Source organism: Megalobrama amblycephala, linkage group LG4 (assembly GCF_018812025.1).
Source record: "Megalobrama amblycephala isolate DHTTF-2021 linkage group LG4, ASM1881202v1, whole genome shotgun sequence".
Taxonomy (NCBI): Eukaryota; Metazoa; Chordata; class Actinopteri; order Cypriniformes; family Xenocyprididae; genus Megalobrama; species Megalobrama amblycephala.
In genome coordinates, this window is record NC_063047.1 from 8,608,999 (window position 1) to 8,629,247 (window position 20,249).

The 20,249-nt window shown below is 34.8% G+C and overlaps 3 protein-coding genes across 10 annotated transcripts in view; all 3 read left to right on the plus strand.

Annotated features, from left to right (window-relative positions):
- unc5db (unc-5 netrin receptor Db) overlaps positions 1-6,018 on the plus strand; it is a 165,823-nt gene extending 159,805 nt beyond the window's left edge. Inside the window, exons 15-17 of one of the 2 annotated variants that reach the window (XM_048187240.1) lie at positions 795-959; positions 3,203-3,381; positions 4,253-6,018. In XM_048187240.1, the coding sequence (XP_048043197.1) occupies positions 795-959; positions 3,203-3,381; positions 4,253-4,436 (528 nt within the window). In that variant the 3' untranslated portion in view covers positions 4,437-6,018. The remainder of the gene's footprint in view (positions 1-794; positions 960-3,202; positions 3,382-4,252) is intronic. The other variant, XM_048187241.1, reaches the window with a different exon arrangement.
- Positions 6,019-8,892: 2,874 nt separating this feature from the next.
- Positions 8,893-15,484, plus strand: hdr (hematopoietic death receptor). 2 transcript variants are annotated; one of them, XM_048187242.1, is made up of 10 exons: positions 8,893-9,063; positions 10,885-11,041; positions 11,144-11,272; positions 11,458-11,569; positions 12,060-12,157; positions 12,354-12,443; positions 12,530-12,570; positions 12,711-12,992; positions 14,693-14,729; positions 14,835-15,484. In XM_048187242.1, exons 1-10 carry the CDS (start codon positions 9,043-9,045, stop codon positions 15,125-15,127), a joined length of 1,260 nt encoding a protein of 419 aa, XP_048043199.1. In that variant the 5' UTR covers positions 8,893-9,042; the 3' UTR covers positions 15,128-15,484. The 2 variants fall into 2 exon arrangements, with proteins under 2 accessions (XP_048043199.1, XP_048043201.1); XM_048187244.1 differs by having other exon boundaries at positions 8,895-9,063; positions 12,711-12,809.
- A 195-nt stretch (positions 15,485-15,679) lies between these two features.
- Positions 15,680-19,741, plus strand: LOC125266506 (lysosomal membrane ascorbate-dependent ferrireductase CYB561A3). 6 transcript variants are annotated; one of them, XM_048187249.1, is made up of 8 exons: positions 16,336-16,444; positions 16,576-16,667; positions 16,906-17,005; positions 17,283-17,479; positions 17,705-17,913; positions 18,693-18,847; positions 19,088-19,250; positions 19,407-19,741. In XM_048187249.1, exons 4-8 carry the CDS (start codon positions 17,293-17,295, stop codon positions 19,428-19,430), a joined length of 738 nt encoding a protein of 245 aa, XP_048043206.1. In that variant the 5' UTR covers positions 16,336-16,444; positions 16,576-16,667; positions 16,906-17,005; positions 17,283-17,292; the 3' UTR covers positions 19,431-19,741. The 6 variants fall into 6 exon arrangements, with proteins under 6 accessions (XP_048043205.1, XP_048043206.1, XP_048043203.1 ...); XM_048187246.1 differs by having other exon boundaries at positions 16,576-16,663; XM_048187245.1 differs by having other exon boundaries at positions 16,369-16,444; positions 16,532-16,663.
- The last annotated feature ends 508 nt before the right edge of the window (positions 19,742-20,249 follow it).

The following is a 20,249-nucleotide window of genomic DNA, read 5'->3' on the forward strand; positions in this document are numbered from 1 at the left end:
AATACTTGAACATAATGAAAAACAACATTGGAAGATTTACAAGATATTAAAACTTGTTTTCAGAGAACATAAATATATATTATTTTTGTTGTCATATTGACAAATAGTTTTTGTTTGGTTTTAAGTATCAACCTCAAGATGTTAGATTTATTTACTGGCTAAATTGTTTTCTGACTAACAGCTCTAAAAGTTTCAACCCTGAAGAACGAAAGTGTCCTACCTAGCATACAAATACACAGTGATAAGACTGTATCTGGTTGTAGGTTCATGTATTTGATCAGTTCAGGAATGCTTCTGTCTCCTGGAACATCCTTTTGCGTGCCTGCTCAAGGGAGAAATTAATCCCGGCATTAAGGCATCTGCTGTCCCATCAAGCATTTCTCCTGCTCAGGGTTCCTATCGCTGTTGACATAGAGCATCTCACAGGTCATTTCAATATGCAAGACTGGAGAAACGGTGCAGGAGAGGTCAAGGACACTCCCTGCAGATGTGCTGCTTCACGGAAATTAATAATACATCAAAGGCAATTGCTTTCCCTTCCCCTGCCCTGCTCCCAGATTCTGTGTGTTGTACATACCCCAGCAGTGACCCCTATCATCGGAATTAACAGGGATTAGAGTTTGTGTCTCTTTTGTACTGATGGTCTCATAGATGAGTCTCTTAACACACATGCTTCCACGTTTTTCATGGATCATGTGCATTTCCTGACTCAGCTCTCTGATCTCTCTCTCTCTCTCTCTCTCTCTCTCTGTTTCTTCTCTTCATTCCTGGTGTCCTCACCCACTCTGCTGCAGGAATTCTCCTTCACCCAAGTGTGGTATAGTAACCAGCAGCCTGTGCACTGTGCCTTCTCACTGCAGAGACATAGCGCCTCAACCACCCAGCTCTCCTGCAAGATCAGTGTGCGGCAGGTCAAAGGTCATGAGCAGCTCCTGCAGGTCTACACATCAGTGGGAGAGGTCAGATTCACTCTGATGTCATCTCTGTGTCTTCGGGGACTGTCGTTATTTTCTCAGCCTCATGTTTATTTTTTCTGAAATAAAAAAGAAGAGTCTCTTCCAAACAGTGACAGCTTATTGTGACAGGCTGTCAAGATTCAAAAAGGTGTATGATGAACAGACTAAAATTATTTACTGATTTTTCACCTTCACTGCAGCTCTCACACTAAATATGCTGCTTATTGACAATTAACCTGCACATACGCCCTTGAAAATAAAGGTTCTTTATTGGCATTGATGGTTCAATGAATAAATTTTAACATCCGTAGATCCTTTCCATTGTGCAAAAGGTTCTTTATAGTGGAAAAATGTTCTTTAGATTATTAAAATGTTCTTCACACTAAGAAAATAAGGATTTTTTTTTTTTTTTACGAACTTGTTCAACCTTGTGTAGGTCCCATATTTGATTTCAGAGTCAAAGCAGAGGTAAAGATTAATGTGAATAATGACATAAATGTCAGGTTAAATTCACTCAGAGCTATCGTATAACTTCAGAAGACTTGGAATATAGTGCACAAGTCATCCAGACTATTTTTGTGTTGTTTTGTTTTTTTGTGTACTTTTTTAAGCTTAACAGCCCATATTTATAGTCTTTGCATTGAGGAAAAAAAAGATAAATCTATAGAAATTCTTTTGTACAGGTGACAAATGACCAAAAAATTGTTAATAATAATAAATAATAGAGTTTTGACGCACAAGAACAAACCTCTTCCGGAAGCTCAAACGTTTGAGGCTTTTTGTGCGTTATTCAGGTTCAGTTGAGCTTCTGTTTATGTTCGCTGATTAATGTTTACGTGCGGGTAAAAGCCTAAATCCTTAAAGGTGCCCTAGATTGTTTTTTTACAAGATGTAATATAAGTCCTAGGTGTCCCCTGAATGTGTCTGTGAAGTTTCAGCTCAAAATACCCCCATAGATTTTTTTAAATTAATTTTTTTAGCTGCCTATTTTGGGGCATCATTAACTATGCACTGATTTTTTCAGCACGGCCCCTTTAAGAGATGCGCTCCCTCTGCCCCAGGAGCTCTCGACTATATATACATCGCATAAACAAAGTTCACACAGCTAATATAACCCTCAAATGGATCTTTACAAGATGTTCGTCATGCATGCTGTATGCATGCTTCGAATTATGTGAGTATAGTATTTATTTAGATGGTTACGTTTGCTTCTGTGTGAGTTTGAGGCTATGCTCTGTGGCTAAAGCTAACATTACACACTGTTGGAGAGATTTATAAAGAATGAAGTTGTGTTTATGCATTATACAGACTGCACGTGTTTAAACATGAAAATAGCAACAACTCTCGTCTCCGTGAATACAGTAAGAAACGATGGTAACTTTAACCACATTTAACAGTATATTAGCAACATGCTAATGAAACATTTAGAAAGACAATTTACAAATATCACTAAAAATATCATGATATCATGGATCATGTCAGTTATTATTGCTCCATCTGCCATTTTTCGCTGTTGTTCTTGCTTGCTTACCTTGTCTTTGCACAGATCCAGCCGTTAATACTGCCTTTCCTTGTCTAATGCATTGAATGGGCTGGCATTATGCAAATATTGGGGTCATACATATTAATGATCCTGACTGTTACGTAACAGTCGGTGTTATGTTGAGATCCAAGTGTTTTCCGGAAGTCTTTTAAGCAAATGAGATTTACATAAGAAGGAGGAAACAATGGGGTTTGAAACTCAATGTATGTCTTTTCCATGTACTGAACTCTTGTTATTCAACTATGCCGAGGTAAATTCAAATTCTGATTCTAGGGCACCTTTAAATCTGTTCATCATAAAAAGTGATTGAGTCTCTTCAGAAAATTTGGACTAAACCGCTCGATTCATATGGATTAGTTTTCCGATATTTTTATAAACATTTTGAAGCGTCAAAGTTTCAATTGCGAAGGCAGTCTATGGAAGGAAATCTGACAACATTCAGTCATCAAAAAGATCATTATTTGTGTTCTGAAGATGAACGAAAGTCCTACGGGTGTGGAACGACATGAGGATGAGTAATTAATGACAGAATTTTCATTTTGGGGTGAACTAACCCTTTAATGAAGTATTCTTTTAAAATCTGGGTCTTTTACTACATGGGGAAAATACATTATTATTCTTTTTAATGTGGCAGTGGTTTTTCAAGCCCCTTTTTTAGATGAAACAAAATGCATGCTAAAAACCCTTTTTTTTTTTCTTTCAGAGTGAGAAAGAGACAGTCCCATTTTTTATGCAGGCAGATTGCACGGTGACGTCACAGACAGGGGCCAAAGCCTTCAAAATCCCCCTGTCCATTCGTCAGCGGATATGCACCACCTTCGATACTGCCAACGCCAAGGGCAAGGACTGGCAGCTCTTAGCTCAGAAACTCCACATTCAAAGGTGAGCGCCGGAGAGAGATGTAGCCAAGGCAACAGGACTGATTGAAACTTATTGCAGCAGTGCTCACTTTGTTAACAATGCCCTTGAATAATAAGCTGAGACTGCGCTCCACTTTGCTCGATCATTTCACTCAGAACTTGTATCTCTTCAGGCTTTTCATCCTTATTGAATTCAGTTTCTGCAAAGGTTATAGAAGTTAAAGAACCACTAGAGATTGGAGAGATAAGAGAGCCAACTTCCCTTTATCTATGAAGCGTTTGTATGACATATCGATAGTTTATGCTGATATTTCTTTCTGTGTAGATGACCCACAAGCTGAAAACTTTAACCTTTCCTTTTAAATCAGAACGTTTAATTTGACAGTTGGGTATCAAAGTCTTTTTAAACAAGACTTGCAAACAAGTTAGTCTACAAAAGGAAACCATGCAAATAAAAAAAAGAACTGATAGCATTTGAAGACGTTTTTCATTCTTCCTAGTATTACTAATACATTGGTACTACTAATACTTGAATGGATCATTTATAAGAACACAGTTATGAAGATATGAACTGGTATTACAGCTCTGTAAATTGTGCAATTTAATATAAATAAATAAATGGAAATTCATAATTTTTTTTTTTTTTCAAAGTAAATGTTTTGTTACCTTTTCTTGAATCTGTGCTGTGCTACATGACCGTTTGAGTGTGGAATTATATCACAACACTGCCATCTACTGGCACTTTACGTGTAACAGTGCACACATCATATATTTATTTCATCTGTTGTCCCTAATAAAACAATAGAAGGACATAAGGTTGACAAACACAATATGCTCTTGCTATGTACTAACATTTTCTTCTATTGTGAAACCTCCATTTTCTTCCTGCACAGAAACCTGTCCTACTTTACCAAGCAGAAGAGTCCCTCTGCTGTCATTCTCAGTCTCTGGGAGGCCAGGCATCAGGACAGTGGAGATCTTGACTCACTTGCAAGTGCTTTGGAGGAGATTGGAAAGATCCACTGTAAAAGTCTGCCTCAGAGTCCAGATGAGAAAGAAACAGACTTTACATTTTGAGGGACAATTGAAAACCACATGTATCCCACCAGGTGCAGTTTGCCAGCATCTTCAGTTTAGAGTCCATGTGGACCCAGCTAATGTATCCAGTCTGAGAGAAGTCTTGGAAAGGAGGTGACCAATCAGACAGTTTCACGTATCTGTACATGTGCAGAGTTGTACATGTGGAAGTTGGCATGAATTCGGCACAGATTCAACAGATTCAAAATGCTTTTCACTAAGCAAACATCAAAGTGCCAAGCCATCACATCTTACGTGAAATTCCACCTTAGCCTTTCCTGGGTGTATATGATTTTTTTTTTTTTTTTTTTTTTTTTTTTTTTTTTTGTGGAGGGATTTGATTGGTGGCCAGGCTGGGATTTTCTTGAGCATTTCTTTAATCTTTTCTAGAGATGCACCGATACTAAATTTCTCCACCAATATGATTATTCAGTGATATCTGCCAATAACAATACCGATATTTTGGGGTTTCTGCCTTTTATACGTTTTTAAATTAATGATAATTTCATTGTAATTAATAATTAATCATTATATTTTTTAATTATTACATTTTGAAAGAAATGCAAATAAAAACTTAATTCTCTCCATTTTATCAACTTGTTTCATAGTAATTGGTATCAGCTCACATAAACACATTACTCAAATTAATATTAACACACATTCTTAACTTTCTGAATGTTATTAATTCATATAATTACTATTAATATTGAACATCAAACTGGTTTCTTAGCATTTTCTTTACACAAAGCACAAATGCAGGGCATTTTCGATAGCCGATAGTGTTAAAATTTGCTTTTATCAGCCGATAGCGATTATTGGCCAATATATCGGTGCATCTCTAATCTTTTCCTATTTTTCCAACAGTGTTCCAGAGTTCTGCAGTATTTATATCCCTTCTGCATGTTACTACTGATGTGTGCTTTGTTTGCACTATATGATATTTAGAGAAGGGAAGAGAAGGAAATGCACTCCTGCAAACTGCCTTTTTTGCTCATGACACATTGTGATTGTGGCTCACTGTGTTCTTTTATTGTCATTTTGCCGTCTTAATGAGATGAGTTGAGGAATAATTATGAAAAATATATGGTAATTTAAAGATTCTAACCATTTTTCTGCTATGACAGAGACCTGCGCGATTGAAAAGAATTTAATTTACGCAGGTTAGGAGGTAAAAATCATTTACGTTTTCCCTCCAAAACCTCAAAGCATAACCGCACCCCACTCGCTCAAACGCATTACTCTGTTCCTGTGAGCGTGTGTGAGTCATCGGGAGCGGTATCATGTCTTTTATAGAGAGCGTCAGGCCTGAGACTAATGTTGACCTGAAGAAGCATTTACTTAAGCCATGCAAACGGCAGCACATACCTTTTGTTAACATTTATAGCTTTCTTTTGAAATGCAGCTGAAAAGGAAGAGCTCCAAAAGACCTTGGTAAAATGAGCCTCTCTTATCTCCTCTGACCAAATTCCACCATGCAGTGAAAAACACAATGGGGGAACACGGGCTGGTGAGCAGAGAGAGTTATAATTAAGGTCTGATAAATGGAAAGGAGCTATGTGGAAAAATGCTGTCAGAATTGCTGGGGGGAAAAAAAAGTTATGTCCTCCTTTTAATCATCTACTTCATTAACCTTCTCTTTCGAAACAGAAATGCCTCCAAGAGCTCATTTTAGTTGGTTTTCAGTTTTCTAGACAATATAATGCTCAGCACTGGTTAAAAAGCTACGCTTTATCTCTTACACTGGATATTCTTCTTTTTTAGTTTTAATATAAGTTTTATGAAGCATTAAAAGGGTTGAAAATGAAAATTCTGTCATTAATTATGATAGTTCCACACCTGTAAGACCTTTGTTAATTTTCTGAACACAAATATCTCTCTGACTCAGCCATAGACAGGAATTTAACCACCACTTTCAAGGTCCAGAAAGGTACTAAAGACATCATTAAAACAGTTGACGTGACTGCAGTGGTTCAACCCAAAACAATATTATATATTATATTTTAATGATGTCTTTAGTACCTTTCTGGACCTTAAAAGTGGTGGTTAAATTGCTGCCATGGAGGAGCCAGACACCTCTCGGATTTCATCAAAAATATCTTAATTTGTGTTCCGAAGATAAACAATGGTCTTAGAGGTGTGGAACGACATGAGGGTGAGGAATTAATGACAGAAATTTCATTTTTTGGTGAACTAACCCTTTAAGACATCTGATTGTGCAGCACTGAGATCAGTAGCCTGTTTGACTTGTTGTTTGCTGTTATTTAGATGCTGCTAAAACACCAGTTGTCCACATAACTATATTATATAACATTATATTATGTTTGTTTTAATTTATTTGCAAATTTGCTGTCATCAATTTAAAACATGTAATCGTGTTTATGAATTTGAAAGAAAATTGTTTTGGTGCTCATTAAACTTATTAAAGTTCATATTTATGTCCAAATGATGGAAGATGAAGTTAAGCTTAAAGTACAGAAATAATTCTAGCAAAAAAAATAATAATAATATATAATAATAATAATAAAATAAATTTAAAAAATCTAGAAATGGCTATCAAACCAAACTTCTGATTTTGCCATTTTATTGTAGACCACATTTATAGTGGTACTATTTGAAAAACTAGTACAAGAGCCTTCAAACGGTAAAGTTAATAATAATAATACGTCCCTCGTTCATGTTATATTTAGGCCTTTGCTTCATATTATGATTCTTGTGCCTTGTATAACTTCTGTAAATGGTGAATGTTGTACAGGTTAAGATGGTTCTGAATCATGCAAATGTACTGTAAAATATCAGTTAAAAAAAACAAACATAAAAACACTATATTACACTGATATGCAGGGGTCAAGAGCTTTTCTAGTGCTAAATATACTTGTTTGGTAACGCCAGGCCAGCTTTGTGGTATATTGTATCTATGATTATGAACATTTTGGATGTTTTCTGTACAGTAGAGTTTGCTGATGTATATGCAGTCTTTTGGAAATAAATGTACAGCTGAAGAGAGCTGCAACTCTAGCAAACATGCCCCATGTCTTTATTCTCTTTCCATGTGCTGATGATTTACTTTTAGTGTCAGTCAGGCACAGATATGATGTAATGCGCCTGACAGAAATGGCACAGGACGTCTGCAATGGGTTTTTCTTGTTTCTCTTCATCAGAACAAATGTATTTCTTAAAATTTAAAAGAATAGCATGATGTATCTCTACAAAAACAAGGTGATTAACACATGCACTACTGTGTGTAAGACATAAATCAGCCCAATATCCTCAGAACTGAAGCCAATAGTTCAAAAGACATCTAAAAGATGAAAATGACATGCAGTAATTTAGTTTCAAAGTCCACAGTTGGAAGTCTTATCTCAAACAACCCCTCCTCTTTCAGTACCTTCTTATCAAAGGACACATAAGTAACTAAAGATTCAGCCCTCATAACCATGGTAACCAAGAGGTTTGCTTGTTCTTATTAATGTTGGATCATTTCTTTGAGCAACATTCAGAAATCTGAATGAACAATAATAAAACCCCAATTCAAAGATGATACAATAGCAGTTTGTATATAGCTATAGCCTACTTAGGCAATTACATTATAGAAAAGTCACTTTATGTTGGTGTAATTGGTTGTCTGGCATCTCTGGCTGAAGAAAGACAGAGGGAAGAAAACTAAATCAGCTTTCAGGAAGCAACAGGACAATGTAGTGAATAGATTTGTTAAAAGGGAAGAAAGATGCTTTCAGTGAGCCACAGTAAAGCCTTACAACAGACCATACAAATATTGTAGTTTATCTGGAAAACTAATCACTAATAAAATTAAAACTTTGTTGAAATTCACAGCGTAATCTAATATAGCTAATGAACGGATCATGTGGTGGTTGAGTGTGTTTAAGTGAAAGGAGTGACCTTTGTCTGCATTCTGAAGTAGCAGTATGAAATTCCCCTTAGACTTGGTAAATGAATAAACAAACAGAAGTCCCACCTTCCTCCGTGCACTGCAGTCTGCTGGAGTATCAGTCAGTTTCCTGTGTTGGACGCAGTGTCGCTCAACAGTCATAGTATCGCACTGTCGCAGTCAACTGTCTGCTAGATAGCGCCAAACTGACAGAGATGACCTTGCATTTCGGAAATTGATAATAATTGTTACGATTGTGTGTGCGTTCAGATGTCCTAAGAATCTAGATACGTGGTTTCTGGAGATTTGCTCACTGGGTTTACTCACTCTTAAGATGTAAAAAGAAAATATATACAAATATTTAAAATAAAATATTGAAATGTGGTATAAAGTAGTAATTTTGTAGGCGATTTATGTGCCAGCCAGGTTGTGTCGGCAATTTATGAATCATACTATAGCGAAGGCTTGGTTCATGAAAATAATTAGATCACGTGACTGGCAACGTCACCAGACATCTGATTAATATTCATAAGGTAAGCCTCGGCCATAGTAGGATTCGTCAACTCTCATCCAGCGTGTTTGAAGGTTTAAAGAGGCGCATAATATAAGACCGGAAGTTTTCAACAGCTAAATACTTTGAGCTGCTCTATCAGTAGGATGGTGTTGGGACTAATCTTCTTTCAGTTTATACGGAGAAAGTGACACAATGATTTGACTACTATGAGATACATTATTTTCTTGGTAAGTGAATTTAACATTTATTTAATTTAGATACAGTATATATGAATGTCGTTGTAGAGAAACTTTGAAAGTTTAGTTTGCTTCATGACGCGGTAAATTATGACATGTTTGGACTGGTCTGCGGCGATAAACCAGCTGGCACAACAGATAATAAAAATCATAATAATAATAATAAAAAAAAAAAAAAAATACAAAAACTTATAAATAATTAGAAATCATGGAAGCAATCTCTGAATCAAGATTTGAGATTTTTGATCTCTCTCTAGATACAGATCCTCATACACCTTTGGATTGTTTTAACGTGGAATGACAATAACTTGTTAAAAAAAAAAAAAAAAAAACCCTACTATCTATCTATATATATATATATATATATATATATATATATATATATATATATATATATATATATATATATATATATATATATATATATATATATATATATATATATATATATATATGTGTATATATATATATATATATATATATATATATATATATATATATATATATATATATATATATATATATATATATATGTGTGTGTGTGTACACTACCGTTCAAAAGTATGGGATCGGTAACATTTTTAATGTTTTATAAAGAAGTTTTGTCTGCTTACCAAGGCTGCATTTATTTAATTAAAAATACAGTAAAATCAGTAATATTGTGAAATATTATTACAATTTAAAATAACTGTTTTGTATTTGAAAATATTTGAAAATGTAACTTATTCTTGTGTTGGCAAAGCTGAATTTTCAGCATCATCACTCCAGTCTTCAGTGTCACATAATCCTTAAGAAATCATTTTAATATGCTGATTTGCTGCTCAAGAAACTGTGCACAGATGTACAAAATATTTGTGTACAATACTTTTTTTTCAGGATTCTTTGATGAATAGAAAGTTCAAACCAACAGCGTTTATTTGAAATATAATCTGTTGTTACATTTTAAATGTCTTTACTGTCACTTTTGATTGATTTAATGCATCCTTGCTGAAAAAAATATTAATTTCTTTAAATTCTTCTCAAAAAAATAAAAATAAAAATTCTTACAGACCCCAAACTTTTGAACGGTAGTGTATAATGCTACAAAAGCTTTGTATTTCAGATAAATGCTGTTCTTTTGAATGTTCTATTCATCAAGGAATCCTGAAAAAAAAGTACACCACTGTTTTCAACATTGAAAATAATCATAAATGTTTCTTGAGCAGCAAATCAGCATATTAGAATGATTTCTGAAGGATCATGTGACACTGAAGACTGGAGTAATGATGCAGCTTTTCCAACACAGAAATAAATTACATTTTATATTATATTCCAATAGAAAACAGTTATTTTAAATTGTAATAATAATAAATGCAATCTTGGTGAGCAGACAAAACTTCTTTTAAAATTATTAAAATTCTTACCGATCCCAAACTTTTGAACGGTAGTGTGTATACTATATATAATATATTATTATAATATATATAATATATATTGTGTGTGTGTATGTATGTGTGTGTATATATATATATATATATATATTTGTCCAAATTTTAATTTATAATTGTATTTATTTTAGTATTTTTATTATTTTAGGCAAGAGAAAACCCCTTTATAAAACCAAAACAAAACCTTCAACTTTAGAGTTAAGTTTCTAACAATATAAACTCAAGAGTCCTGAGACATAAAATTAAATATGCGCTACAATTTACACCAATAGGTGTCAGTATAAGATACAACACCACTTGATCCCAGGCTATCCTTAATTATTTACCACAAAGTCAATCTTTATTGAAGCATATGTCATCTTTTTACTGTTTCTTCTGTGTGTAGATTTTGTTGTTGCTAAATATCATACAAGCGGCTAAAAGTCACTTGGATCTGACCTGGGCTCAAGGGTCCATCAAGAACAGATCAAGCAGGGATGTTTCCTGCAAAGACGGCCTGGAGTATGGACATGATAACATCTGCTGCCTGAACTGCCCTGCTGGTACATGAGAATTTTTTTTTTATATATATATATAAAATCTTTTTATTCTGGTTAGACAATAACTGTATGTGCACTTACATTCCACCACCTCATCTTTTGCAGGAACCTATGTGAAAAAGGCTTGCCTCAATGCTTTAGAAAAAGGAGTGTGTGAACCGTGCGAGTTTGACACATACACTGAGCATGACAATGGACTGTGGAAGTGTTTATCGTGCACCAAGTGCCGTATAGGTAATTCTGGTGTTTGAAAAAAAAAATATTGTACCATACTGCCAAATCTTTATTATTTACTTGTAACATAAGCCTTTAAGGTCATGCAAGCCAAATCAGTTTTGTGTTCACATGATAAAGTTCCTTCAGATATATTATTTAATTTTAAATTGCCTGCTATTTGTGCACCTTATTTTCTTCTGTAGATCAGGAAACCACAGAGAAATGCACAAGTACCCAGAACACAAAGTGCCAGTGCAAACAGGGGTCATTTTGCTTACCTGACCAGGCATGTGAGGTGTGCAAGAAATGCAGCAGGTATGTTCTTAATGTAAAATGTTATCGAAACTTAGATTTTGGACAAAGAAGTCTCATGTTAATCAAACTGATTAACATGACTGGATAGCACACCCAATAATGAAAATGTGCTAGAACAAACTTCATTGGTTCTGATACGACAAGCAACACTTTGAGCTTCCATTTACTATATTTGATGTGCTCTATTAATGTGCATTCATCAATGTTTATATGTGAATAAAAGCCTAGATTAAATCTGTTCATCATATAAAGTATCTCTTCAGAACACTTGGAAAAAACTGCTCAATTCACAAGGATTTCTGTTATGATGCCCTTTTGAAGTCTTAAAGTTTTGGTGAAATAGACTTTTAATGGTTTCATTAAAAATCTTAATTTGTATTTCAAAGATGAATGGAAGTCTTACAGGTTTGGAACGACATGAGGGTGAGTAACTTATGACAGTAGTTTCATGTTTGAGTGGGCTCAAGATCATTTCATTTGTTGAAAGCAGATGCGAGGATGATGAAGAGACTGTAAAAGGCTGTACACCCATTTCCAACACAGTTTGTAGAAAGAGCCCTACAGGGCCTCCTACAAGCTCCATCTCCGGTAGTAGAAAAACTTTCTCACTTTGTAGCCCAATCTATTCAGCTGTATACATACTGTACTTGATTACAACTGGTCAAATATAGTATTTACGCATTTGTGTTTAAAGTAAAGGAAATTATATTATATATATTCTGTCCAACATTGACTTTGTTTCCATAGTGTTTCTCATAGCGATTACATCCCATTTGTCCTACAGTGATTTTCATTATTGGGCCATTATTTGCAATGCTGGTATGCATTGCGGGCATCGTCTACTGCACAAAGTCTAAACCATGTAACAGAGCAGGTAAGTCACACATATGTCCTGAGTTCTTTCAATATTCCTTAATTGTTTCCTTTTTGCTTATCATACAAAATCTTTTTCAATTCCAGTAACATCAAGAAGTCCAAGGGAAATGGTTAAGATTTGTATGGTAGGTCAATAAGACATGTGTTCGATGCATTTATCAGCCAATACATTTCTCAGCTTTAACCACAGAAAATTGTGTATTTTGACATAACTCAACACTGAATTGAACACTCTACACATGACGACATCTTTCTTGCCCTGCAGGGTGACAGTGAGGAGGTGACAGAGGAGAGGCAGAATGCCCAGAACTCCAAGATCGATGACTCTTCTCAGCTGCAGCCATTTCTTGAGCAAAACTATACGGTGGGTACACATGTACCTGCTTTATCAGAGATGGAGAAAGACAGGGGACTAGGGGACAGCCTCCCCAACACCGCCAACTCTTCACAAACTAGTCTGGCCATGTCTGCTGTGCCTAGTAACCTCCAGCCCCTCCACACTAACCAGCCTCCAAGCTCTGCAATTACCTGGCAGCCTCACACTTTGGTGAGAGTTGCCACTTTATTTGACTTAACACCACTTCTACTCTCATAAGTATCTGAACTGCTTAATTCTCTGCTTTTTAATGTTTCCTAAGCCTAAATGCATTGCCGTTGGTCATTTGGAGACAAGATAAAGTAGTAGTCACTGTAGTGTCTGCATTGTCATAGCTTGCTTTCAGGATAAAGGTTTTCCATGCTTTGTAATATTTTCATTTTCAGGCTTTCTTAAAATGAAATTTAACATGAGTTCATGTTTTGCCATATTTTCACAATTTTTGTTTTAAGGAGACAACTTTTGCCTTTGTTCAGCATTTTTAGACCTGACGCCTCCCTGTACCTCCAAAGCAATCTGTGTGCTGGTTTGATAAATGGGTGTTACTCCATTAAATAATGAATAACATACGTCGATCTTGATCTGAAAATCCAGACTGTGTGTGTGTGTGTGTATGCATGTGTATATATATACACGTTTATGTATGGGTAGGGTTAGAGGACAAAATATACAGTTTGTACCATACAAAAATCATTATGTCTATGGAATGTCCCCATAAAACATGGAAACCCAACATGTGTGTTACAAGTTTGACTGACTAAAACTAAATTATTTAAACATCTGTAATAGGGCTGCAGGATTTTCGTAAGATTCAAAAAATAACATTGAACTTAAACGTGTTTTTTTTATGCGCAGCTTGTCAATGAATTATGGCTCCAAATGCTAATCCATCTTTAAGCACTGCGAGTTTGAGTCGCTTATAATGTACATTTGAAAAAGCAACACGTGTCAAACATCTTTCCAGACATGAGAAGCATTTATTAACATCTTCTCCAACGAAAGACAACATTTAATAACATGTTTTTACTCCAAACTCACTTCATAACGACAGTTGAGCATCCTTCTGTGAGATGATGTGGCTTCGTACACAGAATAAGGCAGTCGTGTGTTTATTAGTTATGTTTAATCAATCAAAGCATTTCAATCTTCTGTTTATTCAGATACAGCGATATGACCATGTTATGTTCTTCTGCGGCAGGGTATATTTAGAGTTTCTGCGCAAGAACGCCCTCTGGCTTTCAGATGGAGAAGCATTTACTACTAATCAGAGCCGTACAGCTCTGACAAGCTGCGCATAAAATAATCACAGCCTTTGCCAAAACGTGTGTGATTTAATCGCGATAAATCGTGCAGCCCTAATCTGTAATAAGCCTCATATAAATAATGCTTTGTCATGCTTTGGTTGTCGTCTTGTTCAAAAAAGCATCATTACATTACAGTAGTGAACCATGCAAATAATAAGTACAAATAATTGCATCATCACACAATCGGTGTGAGTGCATTTCAGCGGAATATGGTAACAGCTTTATGGGTTGCAAAACGTATGACACATAAAACCAACAAAATTTAATGTGAGCCGACACATCATCACAGCATTCAGACCAAAGCACATTAGCGACAGACATTTCCGTATCATAGACCATGAACAGCGATTGTGGCATTTTGGAATCCACCACCACAAACAAGCAATGTTGATAATAATAATAACATTGGACTGGCACAGCAGCTGATTAAATGTATGTAACAGACCGTATTAAATTTGTTTTATACTTGTATACTTAATGTTTAATGTACCAGTACTCCCAGTAACCACTATTGTAATTGTCAATGAGTCCCATTACCATGAAATGAAATTCTTCCATCTCTTTTAGGAACGAGAGTCATCAAGAAGACTCGTTCCTTTGAACGGTAGGGTCATACCTTTTTTTCTTGCATAGTTTATACCTTTAACCACTGCACTATCAGTATTCGGTATTTATGCTGCAGTGTTTTCACTTCGTCTCACCTTTCCAGGAGAGGAATCGTTGAAGAAAACGTTTGATTTCTTTGAAGAAATGGATGTCCACTATCATAACAGATTCTTCAGGTTCATTGGACTGAGTGATAATGCAATCAAAAGTACAGAGCCTCTTATTCCAGAAGACAGAGTTTATGAACTGTTAAAAATCTGGATGGAAAAGGAGGGATTGAAGGCAGATTTCAACAGTCTTATTGAAGCATTAATCTATTTAGACCAAAGGCTGTCAGCAGAAAATATTGTTACAAAGGCTATTAGTAATGGTTACTTTAAATATGAAGATGAGTGACTGAAGGTATGCTTTTTATTTTTATTTTGTGCATAGCTGACCTTATGTAGTGTTATTTCCCAACTATTACAAAATGGAAGGTGTTTCACTGACATAATATTTATTATGCTGGCCAGTAATGTGCAAATGTTTAGAAAAGACCAATGCTATGCTGTTTGTTTACAGACATTAGTTACATTTGGAGAAAAAAATGATATTTAAGACTTATAATATTAAGAAATGTGTAGTGCTACTATTATTGTGGTTGCATTTTTTCCCCCATTTTGTAGACAAAATTGTTTTGCATTATGATCTTGAATAATGTTACCATATGTCATGAGAATTATTTTGTGAATTAATAAAAGCTATTCATTTGTACATTTGTTTTTCCCTTAATGATTATGACTTTATAATAACGTTTTAAATAATTTTATGGTTCTGAATATAGTGCCCGCATACAGTACTTCTCTTACTTGAAATACATTTCTTACAAGTACTAGTATATAAAACTGTATTTCAGCTTGCTCGCCACCAGAGGTCACCTGAACTCTAATATGGATTTTAACCATAGACTGCAAAAAAGATTTTAACCTTCATCTTTATTAACCTTCCTTTCACCCTTCACCTTCATCCAAAATTCATCTTTAGGCTTTACAAATGGTGAATAAAGTGGATTATACAGATTGGAGATGCAGGATCCTCTGGTAAACAAGATTTAAACCACAGCGGTGCAAAAGACAAACACTTTATCCTAAATGGCAACACTTCAATTGACTGTTCTGCTGTCCTTACTCCTGTTAATGGTTGAGAGGCTTTTATCAGTTCTTTCTTTTGTTAAAAACCTTTAACTCGGTCATTCTTTGTTGTGTGAATCCTTTGTATTAATGCAATATATGTGAGCCTTTTGTGTGCATTCTGAAGATGTAGGCTAGGCTAGTGTGCAAAATGCTTAACTTCTGATAAAATAACTTGAAAAAATAATAATTTTGGGGACATTTGTCTTATCTAACTTATGTAATGGTTTTGTGAAATCAGCTTTAGAGTGTAAAAAATGGAAATTGCAACTGGAGTTTAATTTCTGTTTAAAGACAGAGTAGCGTCTTTTACGTTAAATTTAATTGTTTTTTTTTTTTTTTTACTTACGTCATTATTTATGTAAGTTTTTTGTCGATTAATAATCAAATGTTAAAAGATAATTCAAATAATTTGTTTAATCGCATTTTATTGCGAAATAGGTCGTGTTCACTACACTTCCCATGCACCCTTGCAGTTAAACAGGAAATAGCATATCAAACTGGTTCTGCGTTTCCCAAAATCATCGTGAGCTTGGTCGTTAAAGTTTGTATACGCTTATTTCCTCTCTTGCATCAAATCTGATAAAATCATATTATCTTACGTTAACAGTCAATACTGTTGTTTTAATAGGCACTATTTAAAATCGTTTGCGCGGTACTTCGTCTGTTTTCCAGTGTCCCTATTCTGGCATTACGTCACAACCAAAAACGACCTGTTAGACACAACCTACAATGTAAAACTACAAAAGAAAAGTATAAACAGGTCCGTAAGTAAATCCATTAATGCGACAGAAATATAACTTTTGAAATAAACTTTTTTGTTTCATTATTTCATTGCATCAATATAAGAAGTATGAGCAGTTCTCTATTTGTTAAGTTCTCTATTTGTGTAGTATTTATAGTTTTGAGTGAGTGACATAATTTCCATTTCATCCTTACTATTGCTAGTTTGTCCCTTTTTGCTGTTCCTCATCAATTGTTTGTTGTTTGCCATCTGGTCTGCAGACGAAATCGAAAATCATGATGGGGAATTATGGAAAGAGGAACTGAGATCAACAAAAACCAGTCACGAGGTTGTTTGATATTTGCGAGATACCAGATAAAGGTACTGTACATTCAGATGTGCAGCATTGCTAAAACAGCCTTTTATAAGTATACTTCTTGATTGTTTTGTTTTTTTAAATATCACTGCATTGTATTTATTTGAGTTTGAGACATCGCGTTTTTATAAGGCAAGTTGAAATATTATGAAATGCATATTAATGTTGTTTATGTCTTTGTGAACACCTCTTAATAGATACATCATTTATTGGTGTTATTTAAATTCAAATCTAATTCATTCATGTGTATGTAAAGTTCATGTGCATTCTCTGTCTCTGCAGCACCCACAGGATGAGAGGAATTGTTGCATTTTACGTTACCTATCTGCTGTGCCTGATACTGGGGATTGTCTGTGTGGTTTTAGTAGCTCACTGGAATTACACCTACCGAGGTGGATTTGCATGGGACGGCTCAGCCAAGCAATTCAACTGGCACCCGGTCTTCATGGTCACTGGAATGGTGGTTCTTTATGGGAATGGTATGTTTGGTTGGGCATTATTTTGCCTTTTGTTTTATGCTACTGTAGCTGTAATATGATAACACGTGACATTGCACAAGCAATAGTTTCAGCTGTATGTGGTAGAAGTGTGTGGTTGTTTTAGTTGGGTGTGTTAATTTCTTTGTGAAATGACGTGATTATTAGTTTTAGGGTAAAATGTTTGACTTTCTGACAGTCATTAATGTCTTTTTCTCTTGTAACCAGCGGCCGTGGTGTACCGTATTCCTCTGACATGGGGTCACAATAAGCTCCCGTGGAAGCTGTTACACGCTGGGCTTCTACTCCTTTCACTCATTCTGTCTGTTATCGGGCTTTGTGCAGTGTTCGACTTCCACAACAAAAACCAAACACCCAACCTCTATTCCCTCCATAGCTGGGTGGGGATTTGTACCACTGCACTTTTCACTGCACAGGTGTGTATCGTGTTGAAAATGTTCATGTACACTGTAGTAGTACGTCTTCGTTTGTTGTTGTAAACAAAAAGATAACTAGTGGATAAATAATGAACTTCATTTTCTCTCAAACAATTTTGATACAGATAATGTAGACGGACATATTTCATATGTATATGAAGGACAATGTAATCGTGTTTCTGCCATGAAACAAAAAATAAAAAAAGTAATATAATAAAAAGTCTATATCTCACAATTATGACTTTTTTCTCAGAATTGTGAGCTATAAACTCGCAATTGCAAGAAAAAAAGATAAAAAGTCTAGGGCTGTCAAAAGATTAATCGCATCCAAAATAAAAGTTTGTGTTTACATAATATATGTGTGTGTACTGTGTGTAATTGTGTGTATATATATATATACACATACATTCATGTATATATTTAAGAAAAATCTTTTATATTTATATATAAAAAATATTTGCATTTTTATATAATATAAATTATATAAATATATGTGTATATTTTGGATATACATCCAAATATTTCTTAAATATATAGATGAATGTGTGTGTATTTATATATACATAATAATTAAACACAGTACACACACATATATTATGTAAACACAAACTTTTATTTTGGATGCGATTAATTGTGATTAATCTTTTAACAGCCCTAAAAAAGTCGCAATTACCTTTTTTATTTTTATTCCATGGCGGAAACAAGCTTCCTGGAGGAAGTAAATGAAATGTAAGAATCTTCCTACGGGAATTTAAAAAATCCCTTTTCTTTTTCCCCAGTGGGTCATGGGTTTTACCGCATTCCTCTTACCTTGCACCCCAATGGCTGCACGTGCTCTTATAAAGCCAACTCATGTTTGGATGGGAGCAATCATCTTGGTACTGAGCATTGTATCTTGCATCTCAGGGATCAACGAAAAGCTCTTTTTTGCACTGTAAGTGACATGTGTCAGCTATTGCAGGTGAAGACATAAAGGAACCTATGTATAAATGGCTACTAAATGGTTTGATTAGGTAGATCTGATCATTATACTGTAATCGACTGTATGTTTAAAGATTTGAGGTATGAGGAAGAAAGAAGAGGATAACAAAGGACGTATTCATAAATGTAGAACTCAGAATAGATTCAGTGTAATGCCATAGCAAATGCGTTCTTCTATTGGTTCTTTCCTCAGAAAAACAAACACCAATGAGTCTTATGCTGCATTACCACCAGAGGCAATAACTGCAAATTCATTGGGAGTCATCATTGTAGCGTTTGTATTGGTTGTTTTGAAAATCTTGTCCAATCAGATATGGCAGCGTCCTGAGCCAGGCTATGATGAGGGAATTTACAGGGTAAGAGACAAAGGATTTTATGATGGTTTTGTTAATATTGCGACAAAAGTAATATTAATTTTCTTGCCTTAGTTCGAACCTCTCTGTATTCATAGATGAATCATTAAGAAAGTATTCAAATAAGTGTTTGATATTTTTCCTTTCTCTCATTTTCAGCCACTGGCGTATGATGGAAGCTGATGTCTCAAAGCTGAATGTCTGAAAAATATTTATTTGCATTCTGACTGATTGGCTTTCTTCAGTCGAATAGAAGTCCACTGAAATTCCATCCATTGGTCTTTGTATTTCTAATTATACTTAGCACTACTGGGAAGACATGTAAAATCTTCTCTTTGTGTTTTTGCTTAGATTTGATTGTGCTGCTGCTGCTTAAAATTGTGTAGAGCATAAGGAAAAACAAAATAAATAATCACTGCTGATTGTATTTTGTGCTAATTTTTAATTGAGAAAACCTCTCTATATAATAAATGATTAAAATCATTTTTATAAAACATCAGTGTTTGTGTCTGTTAATTAAAATCAGATGAAGGTATTTCCTCTTTGTTTGTTAAACCGGTTCAAACCGGTTGGGAAGGGCATTCAAACCAGGGACAAACCACACGCGTCATCATCAGCGAATAACCAATAGAAACCAAGAAAGTCTCGCACCAATCAAAGCAGTCGGCAGGGGTGTTTAAAATTTACATATTCAGTAAAAATCCAGTCAGTTATTGTTTGATGGTTTGAAATATAGGCTAATGTATTATAAATCGGTACTAAATAAGGGCCCAAAAAGGGTGTAATTATAGTATTTGGAGAAACAAACAACATATTACAACGATAATAGATACGGAGGTTTATTTTAATTATTGAAATATCGCGAATACCAGAACATAAAGCATAGCGCACTTGATACGTGTTTATTTGTTATACATTTTCTACCATTCCATGATCTGTAATCAAAGAAAAGAAAAGAAAGTGAAGCTCAACAGAGGATTTCCCATTTCCCTTCTTGTTTTG